This window comes from Coregonus lavaretus (genome assembly GCF_964263955.1).
Source record: "Coregonus lavaretus genome assembly, chromosome: 10".
NCBI classification, from domain to species: domain Eukaryota; kingdom Metazoa; phylum Chordata; class Actinopteri; order Salmoniformes; family Salmonidae; genus Coregonus; species Coregonus lavaretus.
In genome coordinates, this window is record NC_139997.1 from 521,039 (window position 1) to 538,327 (window position 17,289).

General features: G+C 43.6%; 1 protein-coding gene across 4 annotated transcripts in view; it reads right to left on the bottom strand.

Annotated features, from left to right (window-relative positions):
• The window catches only part of LOC311135706 (ephrin type-A receptor 5-like), a 152,386-nt gene that overhangs the window by 57,095 nt on the left and 78,002 nt on the right, over nucleotides 1-17,289 (bottom strand). For all 4 annotated transcript variants that reach the window (XM_084169728.1, XM_084169727.1, XM_084169726.1 and 1 more), the window contains exon 5: nucleotides 5,390-5,725. In XM_084169728.1, coding sequence (XP_084025854.1) covers nucleotides 5,390-5,725 — 336 coding nt within the window. The remainder of the gene's footprint in view (nucleotides 1-5,389; nucleotides 5,726-17,289) is intronic.

A 17,289-nucleotide genomic window follows, 5' to 3' on the forward strand; every position in this document is an offset into this window, starting at 1 on the left:
ACACCGTGTGACCACCACACCGTGTGACCACCACACCGTGTGACCACCACACCGTGTGACCACCACACCGTATTACCACCACACCGTGTGACCACCACACCGTGTGACCACCACACCGTATTACCACCACACCGTGTGACCACCACACCGTGTGACCACCACACCGTGTGACCACCACACCGTGTGACCACCACACCGTGTGACCACCACACCGTATTACCACCACACCGTGTTACCACCACACCGTATTACCACCACACCGTATTACCACCACACCGTGTTACCACCACACCGTGTGACCACCACACCGTGTTACCACCACACCGTATTACCACCACACCGTGTGACCACCACACCGTGTGACCACCACACCGTGTTACCACCACACCGTATTACCACCACACCGTATTACCACCACACCGTGTTACCACCACACCGTGTTACCACCACACCGTGTTACCACCATACCGTATTACCACCACACCGTATTACCACCACACCGTATTACCACCACACCGTGTTACCACCACACCGTATTACCACCACACTGCGTGACCACCACACCGTATTACCACCACACCGTATTACCACCACACCGTATTACCACCACACCGTATTACCACCACACTGCGTGACCACCACACCGTATTACCACCACACCGTATTACCACCACACCGTGTTACCACCACACCGTGTTACCACCACACCGTATTACCACCACACCGTGTGACCACCACACCGTGTGACCACCACACCGTATGACCACCACACCGTGTTACCACCACACCGTGTTACCACCACACCGTGTTACCACCACACCGTATTACCACCACACCGTGTTACCACCACACCGTGTTACCACCACACCGTGTTACCACCACACCGTATTACCACCACACCGTGTTACCACCACACCGTGTTACCACCACACCGTGTTACCACCACACCGTGTTACCACCACACCGTATTACCACCACACCGTGTTACCACCACACCGTGTTACCACCACACCGTGTGACCACCACACCGTGTTACCACCACACCGTGTTACCACCACACCGTGTTACCTCCACACGGTGTTACCACCACACCGTGTGACCACCACACCGTGTGACCACCACACCGTATTACCACCACACCGTGTTACCACCACACCGTGTTACCACCACACCGTGTGACCACCACACCGTGTTACCACCACACCGTGTTACCACCACACCGTGTTACCACCACACCGTATTACCACCACACCGTGTTACCACCACACCGTATTACCACCACACCGTGTTACCACCACACCGTGTTACCACCACACCTCAGTCAAATTTCAACCTTATTACCGCCACATCAAAAAGAATTCCCGCCCCTGTTCATGCCCATTTTTAAGTGGGCCAGTATAAATTGAAACAAATGTTACATATTAGTAAAGACAAGATTTAAATTGAGAATAGTGTGATGGGGGTGAAAATATGATGACTTGATGAGAGAACAGCGTGTGCTGCAGGCCTGGTTAAAAGTAGTCCACTATTGGAACAGACTTTCTCAAGTCATCAGCAGGATGTAGTCGCATCATTCAGCCCATATATCATTTAATTTCTTAGACATTCTAAAGTTTGTATCATTCACAACTAAAATTGCCAAATCTGGCATATAGGACCTGTTTCAAATGATCACTTTTACGCTCAACATAGCCACTTCATATGTGCTCTCGCTGCAGAATGGGAAAATATATCCAATCTATTTTATTAAGCTAAGTTCAATTACATTCTTACTATAAAATCATATAATATAAAATAATGGTAAGGGATTTATAAGCATATCTTGTCAGCTAAATGAACAAGCCTACAGCCTATGGCATGGAGCATAGCCGGATAACATACAGTAGGCCAACTCATATTCTGTTCTTCTGAAATACATTTTCTTCATATCATAATGTTTCTTTAGACCTGACTAAAATATATAATGGATTTATTGTGATGGTGTATATTCAATATATTTATTATACTTTTTTTAAATGTAGATATTTCCGTGGCTTGTATCCGGCTTGTATGCTGGTGGCCTGGAGATGCTAAACGTGATTATGTTAATTACATTACATTACCGTGAGACCTACAGTCAATCCCCGGCTGACAATGTTATGAACATAGTGCGGTTAACAAGAACTGGTTAAACACTTGGATCTGGATCCTGTTACCAGCTTGGATCTGGACCATGCCATGCTGCTTGGATCTGTATCCTGTTAACAGCTTGGATCTGGACCATGCTGGTTAAACACTTGGATCTGTATCCTGTTAACAGCTTGGATCTGGACCATGCCATGCTGCTTGGATCTGTATCCTGTTAACAGCTTGGATCTGGACCATGCTGGTTAAACATTTGGATCTGTATCCTGTTAACAGCTTGGATCTGGACCATGCTGGTTAAACACTTGGATCTGTATCCTGTTAACAGCTTGGATCTGGACCATGCTGGTTAAACACTTGGATCTGTATCCTGTTAACAGCTTGGATCTGGACCATGCTGGTTAAACACTTGGATCTGTATCCTGTTAACAGCTTGGATCTGGACCATGCTGGTTAAACACTTGGATCTGTATCCTGTTAACAGCTTGGATCTGGACCATGCCATGCTGCTTGGATCTGTATCCTGTTAACAGCTTGGATCTGGACCATGCTGGTTAAACACTTGGATCTGTATCCTGTTAACAGCTTGGATCTGGACCATGCTGGTTAAACACTTGGATCTGTATCCTGTTAACAGCTTGGATCTGGACCATGCTGGTTAAACACTTGGATCTGTATCCTGTTAACAGCTTGGATCTGGACCATGCTGGTTAAACACTTGGATCTGTATCCTGTTAACAGCTTGGATCTGGACCATGCCATGCTGCTTGGATCTGTATCCTGTTAACAGCTTGGATCTGGACCATGCTGGTTAAACACTTGGATCTGTATCCTGTTAACAGCTTGGATCTGGACCATGCTGGTTAAACACTTGGATCTGTATCCTGTTAACAGCTTGGATCTGGACCATGCTGGTTAAACACTTGATCTGTATCCTGTTAACAGCTTGGATCTGGACCATGCCATGCTGCTTGGATCTGTATCCTGTTAACAGCTTGGATCTGGACCATGCTGGTTAAACACTTGGATCTGTATCCTGTTTACAGCTTGGATCTGGACCATGCTGGTTAAACACTTGGATCTGTATCCTGTTAACAGCTTGGATCTGGACCATGCCATGCTGCTTGGATCTGTATCCTGTTAACAGCTTGGATCTGGACCATGCTGGTGAAACGCTTGGATCTGTATCCTGTTAACAGCTTGGATCTGGACCATGCTGGTTAAACACTTGGATCTGTATCCTGTTAACAGCTTGGATCTGGACCATGCCATGCTGCTTGGATCTGTATCCTGTTAACAGCTTGGATCTGGACCATGCTGGTTAAACACTTGGATCTGTATCCTGTTAACAGCTTGGATCTGGACCATGCTGGTTAAACACTTGATCTGTATCCTGTTAACAGCTTGGATCTGGACCATGCCATGCTGCTTGGATCTGTATCCTGTTAACAGCTTGGATCTGGACCATGCTGGTTAAACACTTGGATCTGTATCCTGTTTACAGCTTGGATCTGGACCATGCTGGTTAAACACTTGGATCTGTATCCTGTTAACAGCTTGGATCTGGACCATGCTGGTTAAACACTTGGATCTGTATCCTGTTAACAGCTTGGATCTGGACCATGCTGGTAAAACACTTGGATCTGTATCCTGTTAACAGCTTGGATCTGGACCATGCTGGTTAAACACTTGGATCTGTATCCTGTTAACAGCTTGGATCTGGACCATGCTGGTAAAACACTTGGATCTGGATCATGTTAACAGCTTGGATCTGGACCATGCCATGCTGCTTGGATCTGTATCCTGTTAACAGCTTGGATCTGGACCATGCTGGTAAAACACTTGGATCTGGATCCTGTTAACAGCTTGGATCTGGACCATGCTGGTTAAACACTTGGATCTGGATCCTGTTAACAGCTTGGATCTGTATCCTGTTAACAGCTTGGATCTGTATCCTGTTAACAGCTTGGATCTGGACCATGATACAGTGGCAAACCCGAAAAGGCACTCAATTTCCCTATACAGTGCATATCCTATGGGCCCTGATCAAAAGTAGTGCACTACATAAGGAATAGGGTGCCATTTGGGACTCAGCCCGGGTCTCCAAGGACTGGCTTCAGTAAAGTGCTCTTGTGATTTACTCTACAATGAACTCTTCAGACACTAAACTGGCATCCAATAGGATTGGGTGATCCCCTGAAAGCAGCTCATTCAATTAGAAATCCAATCTAATTGACAGTAGGACATACAGTACACAGGAAGAATTGTACAACCTTTTCAGAGGACTCAGAACAGTCTGCTCGTTGCTTTGCTCTACATGGATGGTTGGCCTAGTGTCACAGGTAATAGGAATGTTACCGTTACGTGTGAGATAAGCTAACCAATTAAAATATGTCTCTCTCGAACGACTCCTCCCCCCTCTCTCCCTCTGGAGAAGGTATCCATTGACAGGGCTATTCCAAAGACATGAGTCAGAGAAGAGGTGGTAGGAACTCTGATCTCATCTGCTTCATCATTCATTGGTTTGTGTCCGCATGGCAAGGTGTGAGCCTCCAACGCACAGAGGGTGTGTTCACTGACGGAGTGGGGCTAATTGAATACAGTTTCTTCAAGTGCATCTTTAGCCTTTCATTGTCTCTGTCTGTGGAGCCTCGATATGGTGGTTGTGGTATATAAAGTATATACACTACCGGTCAAAAGTTTTAGAACACCTCCTCATTCAAGGGTTTTTCTTAATTTTTTACTATTTTCTATATTGTAGAATAATAGTGAAGACATCAAAACTATGAAATAACACATATGGAATCATGTAGTAACCAAAAAAGTGTTAAACAAATCAAATTATATTTTATATTTGAGATTCTTCAAATAGACACCCTGTGCCTTGATGACAGCTTTGCACACTTGGCATTGCCAAGCTTGTAGCGTCATACCCAAGAAGACTCAAGGCTGTAATCGCTGCCAAAGGTGCTTCAACGCTGAGTAATGGGTCTGAATACTTATGTAAATGTGATATTTTCGTTTTTCTAAAAACGTGTTTTTGCTTTGTCATTATGGGGTATTGTGTGTAGATAAAAAATAAATAATAAAAAAATATATATATATTCATTAATCCATTTTGGAATAAGGCTGTAAAATGTGGAAAAAGTCAAGGGGTCTGAATACTTTCCAAATGCACTGTAGATGATGTGAAGACACTAACCTGCCTGGTTGGTCTATGGTAATGGTAATGTATATAAAATATAGATCATGTGAAGACACTAACCTGCCTGGTTGGTGGTGACGTTGAGAGAGACAAACGTTCGTCCGGGGTTGATGAGCTCAGACACTCCATTGATGGCCTCCACCTCGAAGGTGTAGTTAGTGTGAGCCAGAAGGTCTGCCACCATCACAGAGTTGTTGGTGAGACCGCTGCGTTGGGGCAGGAACCGCACCGTGCTGTCGCACTCCTCGTAGTGTCTGCTGTCAACGCTGATCTTACGGCACAGGATGTTATAGCTGACGTCCTTCCTGCCGCCAGTCTCCTCGGGAACCGCCCACTCCAGGAAGACCGACGTCTCGTTTACGTTGGAAATGGCGTTACGAGGAGCAGAGGGCGGTCCTGTAGAGACAATAACATACTGTGTTATTCCACTGACACTAGAAGAGAAGAGGTCATGTCATTCTTATTCCATAAAGGACTCCAGAGGTGTTGTTGGTAGTTCCACCAATCCGGTGCCTTTTTAAGAAGTGGAACTTGGAACTTAGAACTTCATAAACAACACTTTTTCAAATGTCATTGAGGTTAAATAAAAACTATATTTACCCAGCAAAGATTCCCATTAAGTTCTAGTTGGGGTTAGTTCTAGTTGGGGTTAGTTCTAGTTGGGGTTAGTTCTAGTTGGGGTTAGTTCTAGTTGGGGTTAGTTCTAGTTAGGGTTTTATCTAACATTAGGATAAAAACATTTTTTCCCTTCAAATTTAAATATAATCCTTGGAATGTTTTCCTAAAATTCACTAAAATGCTGTGCACAACATCTGTAACAATCGCCACAGAACATTCCCAAAATGTTCTCATTAGGTTTCCAGGTAATGTAATAACACAATGCACCAGTAATGTTTTCCCAGCAAACCCAAATTGTTTATGTGAAAGTTCCCGAAACATTTGTTAGGCTGCATGAAGTGTTCTGATAACACAAAACCTGTCCGGTCGTGCTGATGATTATAGAACGTTTGTATAACACATTCGTCTGATGTTGCAAGAATATTAGAAAATCTCTAGTTTTTTGCAACGCCAGGGTTGTGGGTACGTTTCCCACGGGGGGCCAGTATGAAAATGTATGCACTCACTAACTGTAAGTTAGGATAAGAGCGTCTGCTAAATGACTAAAATGTAAAATGTAGAGAAGAACACTGAGGACATTACTACTGAACAGGCAGAGTTTGGTTTTGATGTTGTTATGCTTTTGTGTTTTTCTCCTTTAGAACTGTCTTACCAGCCTCCTGGAGTAGATGATTATCTCCGCTTCCGTTTGGAGGATGTTACATCTATTATTTAGGGAAATGTTGAACTGACGCCTGACCTCTGGGTGTTCTAACTTGGCAGAGTCAAACCGGTTGTTCTTTTTCTCACCCAGTTTCCTAATTTTCGGAGACAGCAGGCTTTGGTCACTGCCTACATCTCCTTTGGTCTCAGTTCCTCCCATCGGGTGATTTCCAGGTCACTTTCTGGTTTTATGTTGGAAGACCGTCCCACCTATGACCTTTTTTTTTTTTTTTTTTTCGCCGCAGAAGTCACACAATCTCTCTCCATTTTCAGACTTACACTACCAGTCAAAAGTTTAGACACACCTACTGATTTATTTTTACTATTTTTTACATTGTGGAATAATAGTGAAGACATCAAAACTAAGAAATAACACATATGGAATGATGTAGTAACCAAAAAACTGTTAAACAAATCAAAATACATGTTATATTTGAGATTCTTCAAATAGCCACACACTTGGCATTCTCTCAAACAGCTTCATGAGGTAGTCACCTGGAATGCATTTAACAGGTGTGCCTTCTTAAAACTTAATTTGTGGAATTTCTTTCCTTCTTAATGCGTTTGAGCCAATCAGCTGTGTTGTGACAAGGTAGGGGGGGTGGGGGGGGGGGTATACAGAAGATAGCCCTATTTGGTAAAAGACCAAGTCCATATTATGGCAAGAACAGCTCAAATAGATTAACTGTTTAGTATTATCCCAGTTTACCTATTTGCTTATGGTCTTGCCTACACCTAGTGAACAGTTTTGTAAATTATATGAGAAATAAATATTCAATTTTATTTGGAACGGCAAACCAGACAAAATTAAACGGGCCTATTTATATAATGAATATGAATTCGGAGGACAGACATTTTTAAATATTAAAGTATTAGACCTATCACTAAAAGCTTCAGTCATACAAAAGTTATACTTAAATCCGAACTGGTTCTCTAGTAAATTAGTAAAATTGTCTCACCCAATGTTCAAGAAAGGCCTTTTTCCCTTTATTCAGATTACAACCTCTCACTTTCAGTTATTTGAAAAGGAAATAATCTCCCAAATATCACTATTTCTAAAACAAGCCATAGAAAGTTGGTTGCAATTTCAATTTAATCGACGACAGAACAAATAATGCAACAAATATTGTGGTTAAACTCAAATATACTAATTGATAAAAAATACATTATAAAAATAAAAGAAGTAATCTTCGTAAATGATATCATCGGTACTGGTGGAATTATGTTGCATATGCAGCTACCAAATAATTGCAGCCTTACCGCAAAAATGGAAGAGGAAAGTGGAAGTGGGAGAAAGTAAGGAACTTGTCTGTCGGCCTTGCATTAAAGAACATAATTGGTTAAAGAAAATTGTGATAAATAAAAAAGTATACCAGTTTCATTTAAGGACCAAAGGATTGACAGCCGTCCCATATAGATTGCAAAATAGTTGGGAAGAGATTTTTGACGTACCGATCCCATGGCATAGTGTTTATGAACTGATACGCAAAACGACGCCGGATTCGAAACATAGAATTTTTACATTTAAATTATTATCTAAAATTCTTGCTACCAATATAATGTTATTTATATGGGGGATGCAATCTTCCCAGCTCTGCAGATTTTGCTGCGAAGAGACAGAATCATTAGATCGTTTGTTTTGGTACTGTCCATTTGTAGCTTGTTTTTGGACACAGGTCCAGGAATGGCTGAAGGATTGCAATATTTACCTGAAGCTAACCCTGCAGTTAGCACTACTGGGTGATCTGAAACGTCATAGTCAATCGATAAATAATATACTAATACTTTTATCAAAAATGTTTATTTTCAAACTACAATCTGTAGAAACAATGAGAATAGAAAGGTTCAGAACTTTTGCAAAACATCACAGTACAGTTGAAATATATATGGCAAATAGAAATCCAATATGGATGGTGTTAAGAGATAGATGGGAGGTGTTGAATGGAGTTGAAGGATGGGACTAATAACAACTAACAACAACTAATAACAACAAGATAACTAATGTAAAGCATACTGTGTCCATAATAAGTATATAGGTTATAGGTTGAGAGCTTTTGTGAAAGAGCACAGTTAGAAAGATATGGCGTATAGAAGCAAACCGAATTGGACATCATGAAAATGATCGGAAAGGTTGAGGGTAGAGGAAGTTCAGGAGTAAAAACAAACAAAATAGAATTATTGTCAAATGGAATGTTCGTGTTAAAAAAACGTTCAATAAACTCTGTTGGAAACAAACATAGTTTGCCATGTTGAACACACCTAGCTACATAGTTGTTGTCAAAGCAACATGAAACAAGCTAGCTGCCGGCTACGTTAGCTTACCTAGCTAGCCACCTACCACCAGACAAAGTTAACACACAAACGTTGTAAATGTAACTTAGTTGTAAAATACCATTTTAGGTTATAGAAGCTAGATAAACTTGCAACAACATGTAGGTTATACTGGACACTACTGGAGAGATAATTAGTATTATTTTTTTTTATTTTTTTTAAATTTTCACCTTTATTTAACCAGTTAAGCCAGTTGAGAACAAGTTCTCATTTACAACTGCGACCTGGCCAAGATAAAGCAAAGCAGTGCGATAAAAACAACAACACAGAGTTACATATGGGGTAAAACAAAACAAAGTCAAAAATACAACAGAAAAAAATATATATACAGTGTGTGCAAATGTAGCAAGTTATGGAGGTAAGGCAATAAATAGGCTATAGTGCAAAATAATTACAATTAGTATTAACACTGGAATGATAAATGTGCAAGAGATGATGTGCAAATAGAGATACTGGGGTACAAATGAGCAAAATAAATAACAATATAGGGATGAGGTAGTTGGGCGGGCTAATTTCAGATGGGCTGTGTACAGGTGCAGTGATCGGTAAGGTGCTCTGACAACTGATGCTTAAAGTTAGTGAGGGAGATAAGTGTCTCCAGCTTCAGAGATTTTTGCAATTTGTTCCAGTCATTGGCAGCAGAGAACTGGAAGGAATGGCGGCCAAAGGAGGTGTTGGCTTTGGGGATGACCAGTGAGATATACCTGCTGGAGCGCATACTACGGGTGGGTGTTGCTATGGTGACCAATGAGCTAAGATAAGGCGGGGATTTGCCTAGCAGTGATTTATAGATGGCCTGGAGCCAGTGGGTTTGGCGACGAATATGTAGTGAGGACCAGCCAACAAGAGCGTACAGGTCACAGTGGTGGGTAGTATATGGGGCTTTGGAGACAAAACGGATGGCACTGTGATAGACTACATCCAATTTGCTGAGTAGAGTGTTGGAGGCTATTTTGTAAATGACATCACCGAAGTCAAGGATCGGTAGGATAGTCAGTTTTACGAGGGCATGTTTGGCAGCATGAGTGAAGGAGGCTTTGTTGCGAAATAGGAAACCGATTCTAGATTTAACTTTGGATTTGAGATTCTTAATGTGAGTCTGGAAGGAGAGTTTACAGTCTAACCAGACACCTAGGTATTTGTAGTTGTCCACATACTCTAGGTCAGACCCGTCGAGAGTAGTGATTCTAGTCGGGTGTGCGGGTGCAAGCAGCGTTCGGTTGAAGAGCATGCATTTAGTTTTACTAGTGTTTAAGAGCAGTTGGAGGCTACTGAAGGAGTGTTGTATGGCATTGAAGCTCGTTTGGAGGTTTGTTAACACAGTGTCCAATGAAGGGCCAGATGTATACAAAATGGTGTCGTCTGCGTAGAGGTGGATCTGAGAGTCACCAGCAGCAAGAGTGACGTCATTGATATACACAGAGAAAAGAGTCGGCCCAAGAATTGAACCCTGTGGCACCCCCATAGAGACTGCCATAGGTCCAGACAACAGGCCCTCCGATTTGACACATTGAACTCTATCTGAGAAGTAGTTGGTGAACCAGGCGAGGCAGTCATTTGAGAAACCAAGGCTATTTAGTCTGCCAATAAGAATGCGGTGGTTGACAGAGTCGAAAGCCTTGGCCAGGTCAATGAAAACGGCTGCACAGTACTGTCTATTATCGATCGCGGTTATAATATCGTTTAGGACCTTGAGCGTGGCTGAAGTGCACCCATGACCAGCTCGGAAACCGGATTGCATAGCGGAGAAGGTACGGTGGGATTCGAAATGGTCGGTGATCTGTTTGTTAACTTGGCTTTCAAAAACTTTTGAAAGGCAGGGCAGGATGGATATGGGTCTGTAACAGTTTGGATCTAGAGTGTCACCCCCTTTGAAGAGGGGGATGACCGCGGCAGCTTTCCAATCTCTGGGGATCTCAGACGTTACGAAAGAGAGGTTGAACAGGCTAGTAATAGGGGTTGCGACAATTTCGGCGGCTAGTTTTAGAAAGAAAGGGTCCAGATTGTCTAGCCCAGATGATTTGTAGGGGTACAGATTTTGCAGCTCTTTCAGAACATCAGCTGTCTGGATTTGTGTGAAGGAGAAGCGGGGTGGGGCATGGGCAAGTTGAAGCGGAGGGTGCAGAGCTGGTGGCCGGGGTAGTGGTAGCCAGGTGGAAAGCATGGCCAGCCGTAGCAAAATGCTTGTTGAAATTCTCGATTATTGTAGATTTATCGGTGGTGATAGTGTTTCCTAGCCTCAGTGCAGTGGGCAGCTGGGAGGAAGTGCTCTTATTCTCCATGGACTTTAGTGTCCCAAAACTTTTTGGAGTTAGTGCTACAGGATGCAAATTTCTGTTTGAAAAAGTTAGCCTTTGCTTTCCTAACTGCTTGTGTCTATTGGTTCCTAACTTCCCTGAAAAGTATCGTGGGGGCTATTTGATGCTAATGCAGTACGCCACAGGATGTTTTTGTGCTGGTCAAGGGCAGTCAAGTCTGAGGAGAACCAGGGGCTATATCTGTTCTTAGTTCTGTATTTTTTGAATGGGGCATGTTTATTTAAGATTGAGAGGAAATTACTTTTAAAGAACAACCAGGCATCCTCTACTGACGGAATGAGATCTATATCCATCCAGGATACCTGGGCCAGGTCAATTAGGAAGGCCTCCTCGCTAAAGTGTTTTTGGGAGCGTTTGACAGTGATGAGTGGTGGTCGTTTGACCGCGGACCCGTTACGGACGCAGGCAATAAGGCAGTGATCGCTGAGATCCTGGTTGAAGACAGCGGAGGTGTATTTAGAGGGTAAGTTAGTCAGGATGATATCTATGAGGGTACCCATGTTTACGGATTTAGGGTTGTACCTGGTAGGTTCGTTGATAATTTGTGTGAGATTGAGGGCATCTAGTTTAGCTTGTAGGATGGCCGGGGTGTTAAGCATATCCCAATTTAGGTCACCAAGCAGTACGAACTCTGAGGATAGATGGGGGGCAATCAATTCACATATGGTGTCCAGGGCACAGCTGGGGGCTGAGGGGGGTCTGTAGCAAGCGGCAACAGTGAGAGATTTATTTCTGGAAAGGTGGATTTTTAGAAGTAGTAGCTCAAACTGTTTGGGCACAGACCTGGATAGTATGATAGAGCTCTGCAGGCTATCTCTACAGTAGATTGCAACTCCACCCCCTTTGGCAGTTCTATCTAGATGGAAAATGTTATAGTTGGGGATGGAAATTTCAGAATTTTTGGTGGCCTTCCTAAGCCAGGATTCAGACATTGCTAGAACATCAGGGTTGGCGGAGTGTGCTAACGCAGTGAATAACTCAAACTTAGGAAGGAGGCTTCTGATATTTACGTGCAGAAAACCAAGGCTTTTACGGTTACAGAAGTCAACAAATGATAGCTCCTGGGGAGTAGGAGTGATACTGGGGGCTGCAGGGCCTGGGTTAGCCTCTACATCACCAGAGGAACAGAGGAGGACTAGAATAAGGATACGACTAAAGGCTTTAAGAACTGGTCTTCTAGTGCGTTGGGTACATAGAATAAAGGGGGCAGTTCTCCGGGCGTTGTAGAAAAGATTCAGGGGATTATGTACAGAAAAGGATATGGAAGGATATGAGTACAGTTCAGGTAAACCTAAGCGTTGGGTAACAATGAAAGAGATAGCATCACTGGAGGCACCGATTGAGCCGATCTCCGTGTGTGAGGGGGGTGGGACAAAGGAACTATTTGAGGCAGTTTGAGAGGGACTAGGGGTTCTACAGTGAAATTATATAATAAGAACTAACCCAAACAGCAATAGGCAAGGCATATTGACAAGGGAGAGAGGCATAAAGCAATCACAGGTGTTATTAGAGAGAGCTAAGACAACAACTGGTAATAGCGATAAAGTTTGGGCTGAGGCTAAACAGAATAAACAGGACAGGGTACCGTGTAAAGGAACAGTCCAGCAGGCATCAGCTGTGCAGCTGAGTGATCATAAGGTCCAGTGAACAGCAATATGTGAGTCCGAGAGCAGTTCAAATTGGTGCTTCAGCACAGCTAGCAGGGAGCACAGTTGTAGTTTGTGTGTGCTAGCGGGCCGGGGCTAGCAGATGGATCTTCGTGGTCGTCGCAACGGGAAGCCTGTTGAAACCACATCAGATGATTTTGTAGGCAAACCAGTCGTGTTGGATCGGCGGGGCTCAGTGTCAACACTAGGAGGTCCCGTCCGGTTGACAGAGAGGTAGATAGCCGGGAGATGGGCCTGAGGCTAGCTCAAGGCTAACTGGTGCTTGCTATGGGGCAATGGTAATTAGCCAACAACAGGTTGCAGCTAGCTAGCTGGTTGCGATGATCCGGCGCTAGGGTCCAGTGATTCCGGCAGAAAGTCCGATAAGCTCTGGGTCGATAGCACGCTGTGCAGACTGGCCGACGAATTGTCCAGGCTAGAGCTAGAGCTAGAGCTGGCTGGAGGGTAGTGCAGGCCACGGACAATGGTGAAGACGCTAACGGTGACTAATAGCAAGTAGCCATTCAGTTGCAGCTACACTAGTTTCAGCTTAAGGTTCTTGATGAAAGTTATAAAGAAATAATAGAATCCTTTCCACGTTGGGTGAGGCGGGTTGCAGGAAAGTATATTTAGTTAAAGAATGAAAAGTAAAATTGAGAAATATAGACAAAATAGACAAAAAAAAACAAGAAACGGGATATTTACACAAGGACAATGAATAAAACCGCGACCGCACTGCTACGCCATCTTGGAACATGACCAGTGGCATGGTGCTCATGGTTGTCCTCTCCCAGTGATGTCACAAACTCCTTTCCGCCTTGTGCTGTGGTGAATGACAGGCGCTCTCCCTTGTGTGTGGCCCGGAGCGTAGCTTGATAGATGAGGAATGACAGTCTGAGTGTGTTCTGGACCTCGGCGTTGGAGGTGTGGGTGCTGTAGTCAGAAGGACCTTGCCGGCGTGGTGAATGGGTTCTGCTGCCGGCGTGGTGAATGGGTTCTGCTGCTCTGGCTCCTTGTAGAATGACTTGGAGGTCGTCGTGGTGAATGGGTTCTGCTGCTCTGGCTCCTTGTAGAATGACTTGGAGGCCGGCGTGGTGAATGGGTTCTGCTGCTCTGGCTCCTTGTAGAATGACTTGGAGGTTGTTGTACCGGAGGACCTTGAAGATCAGCGTCCTCGGTCTGTCTGCAGCATTACCAGTCCCAGGTCTGTCTGCAGCATTACCGGTCCCAGGTCTGTCTATATTATTACCAGTCTCAGGTCCCGAGTAGATGCGTTGAGCTCTTTCCATCTCAACCTTGTGAGATATGGATGAGATCCATTTAGGGATCATTCTCTGTAGTCATTTGATGGGATCGTCAGTCTCGTCTCCTTCTTTTAAAGAAATTAATCTTACGACGTGAGCGGTCCTCCATTTCAGCCATCTTGAGCTGCATCTTCTCCAGTTGTGAAGAACAGTCGTTGGTTTTCTGTTTGCTTTCCCTATTTTCACTTTACAGATTGTCCACATTAGTAGACATGTTGTCAGCCACTTTCATCCGTCTCTCAACGTAGATTGTAAGAGCTTCAAAAGCTGCTAAAGTCTCTCTGTTTTTTGTTGAGTGGTTCCACTGCCTCAGCTAACACCCGTTGTAGCATAGCCTCGAGAGAGTTCTGTTGCTTGGCTAACGCCTCCAGAGAGCCTCAGTTTCAGTGCTGAGGGCTGTCTTCTGACGCTTAACGATAGGTGAAGAACTCATAGAAGTGCAGTTTTACTTGCCTCCTTGGGCAGTTGGCATTGTTAGTCAGTCCTTGGTTCATTATTTAAGAGTTCATTATCAAAATAATGTAATAAAATATGAAAAAGAGGTATCGGGTTTGCTCAAATGACTAGCGACTAGCGACAATTTCTGAGTTATTACTTGTTACACTGTATGTTATGATTTTCTTGCTTCATCACAAAGTTATATGTTTTATTAAATGGGATTTTAGTCAGATAGAGCTTCCTTTAAATAACCTCCCGAGCCCGTTGGTCACGTGACCTCCCGAGCCCGTTGGTCACGTGACCTCCCGAGCCCGTTGGTCACGTGACCTCCCGAGCCCGTTGGTCACGTGACCTCCAGAGCCCGTTGGTCACGTGACCCCCTGAGCCCGTTGGTCACGTGACCTCCCGAGCCCGTTGGTCACGTGACCCCCTGAGCCTGTTTTTAAGAAGCATATGAATACACAACAACATAAGTTATTTAAAGGAAGCTCTATCTGACTAAAATCCCATTTAATAAAACTTATAGCACGTGATGAAGCAAGAAAATCATAACATGCAGTGTAACAAGTAATAACTCAGAAATTGTGCTCTGTGTCCTGATTGACCATATTAGACTGAAAAACACCAGGAAAGGCCACAGCAGAGGGTTAATGATCTGACTGCAGAGCTATAGATTGCAGGTTTGATCCAATATATTCTTTAACCATGTTTCTTTTGAAAAAAATTCAAACTTTGAAATTGAGGCACAGATATTATCTACTAAAAGAGAGGATGCCTTTATTTCGTCCAGATTTATACATCCAGTCAGACTTGCAGAATTTAGACTAACTGTAAAAAATTAAACATTGTGTAAAACTGGTGTAAAAAACTGTTCAACTTTTAAAAATGCACCCAATATAATTCCTACTTTGAGACGCTTGACATGGTCCCCTGTCTTATATTTTATATAACTCATAGTCTTGGATACCTTGTAAATATGGGCCCAGACGTATGCAGCATACAGTGAGGGGAAAAAAGTATTTGATCCCCTGCTGATTTTGTATGTTTGCCCACTGACAAAGAAATGATCAGTCTATAATTTTAATGGTAGGCTTATTTGAACAGTGAGAGAGAGAATAACAGCAAAAAAATCCAGAAAAACGCATGTAAAAAATATTATAAATTGATTTGCATTGTAATGAGGGAAATAAGTATTTGACCCCCTCTCAATCAGAAAGATTTCTGGCTCCCAGGTGTCTTTTATACAGATAAAGAGCTGAGATTAAGAGCACACTCTTAAAGGGAGTGCTCCTAATCTTACCTTGTTACCTGTATAAAAGACACCTGTCCACAGAAGTAATCAATCAATCAGATTCCAAACTCTCCACCATGGCCAAGACCAAAGAGCTCTCCAAGGATGTCAGGGACAAGATTGTAGACCTACACAAGGCTGGAATGGGCTACAAGACCATCGCCAAGCAGCTTGGTGAGAAGGTGACAACAGTTGGTGCGATTATTCGCAAATGGGAGAAACACAAAATAACTGTCAATCTCCCTCGGCCTGGGGCTCCATGCAAGATCTCACCGCCTGGAGTTGCAATGATCATGAGCACGGTGAGGAATCAGCCCAGAACTACACGGGAGGATCTTGTTAATGATCTCAAGGCAGCTGGGACCATAATCACCAAGAAAACAATTGGTAACACACTACGCCGTGAAGGACTGAAATCCTGCAGCGCCCGCAAGGTCCTCCTGCTCAAGAAAGCACATATACAGGCCTGTCTGAAGTTTGCCAATGAACATCTGAATGATTCAGAGGAGAACTGGGTGAAAGTGTTGTGGTCAGATGAGACCAAAATCGAGCTTTTTGGCATCAACTCAACTCGCTGTGTTTGGAGGAGGAAGAATGCTGCCTATGACCCCAAGAACACCATCCCCACCGTCAAACATGGAGGTGGAAACATTATGCTTTGGGGGTGTTTTTCTGCTAAGGGGACAGGACAACTTCACCGCATCAAAGGGACGATGGACGGGGCCATGTACCGTCAAATCTTGGGTGAGAACCTCCTTCCCTCAGCCAGGGCATTGAAAATGGGTCGTGGATGGGTTTTCCAGCATGACAATGACCCAAAACACACGGCCAAAGCAACAAAGGAGTGGCTCAAGAAGAAGCACATTAAGGTCCTGGAGTGGCCTAGCCAGTCTCCAGACCTTAATCCCATAGAAAATCTGTGGAGGGAGCTGAAGTTTCAAGTTGCCAAATGTCAGCCTCGAAACCTTAATGATTTGGAGAAGATCTGCAAAGAGGAGTGGGACAAAAATCCCTCCTGAGATGTGTGCAAATCTGGTGGCCAACTACAAGAAACGTCTGACCTCTGTGATTGCCAACAAGGGTTTTGCCACCAAGTACTAAGTCATGTTTTGCAGAGGGGTCAAATACTTATTTCCCTAATTTAAAATGCAAATCAATTCATAAAATTTTTGACGTACGTTTTTGTGGATTTTTTGTTGTTGTTATTCTGTCTCTCACTGTTCAAATAAACCTACCATTAAAATTATAGACTGATCATGTCTTTGTCAGTGGGCAAACGTACAAAATCAGCAGGGGATCAAATAATTGTTTC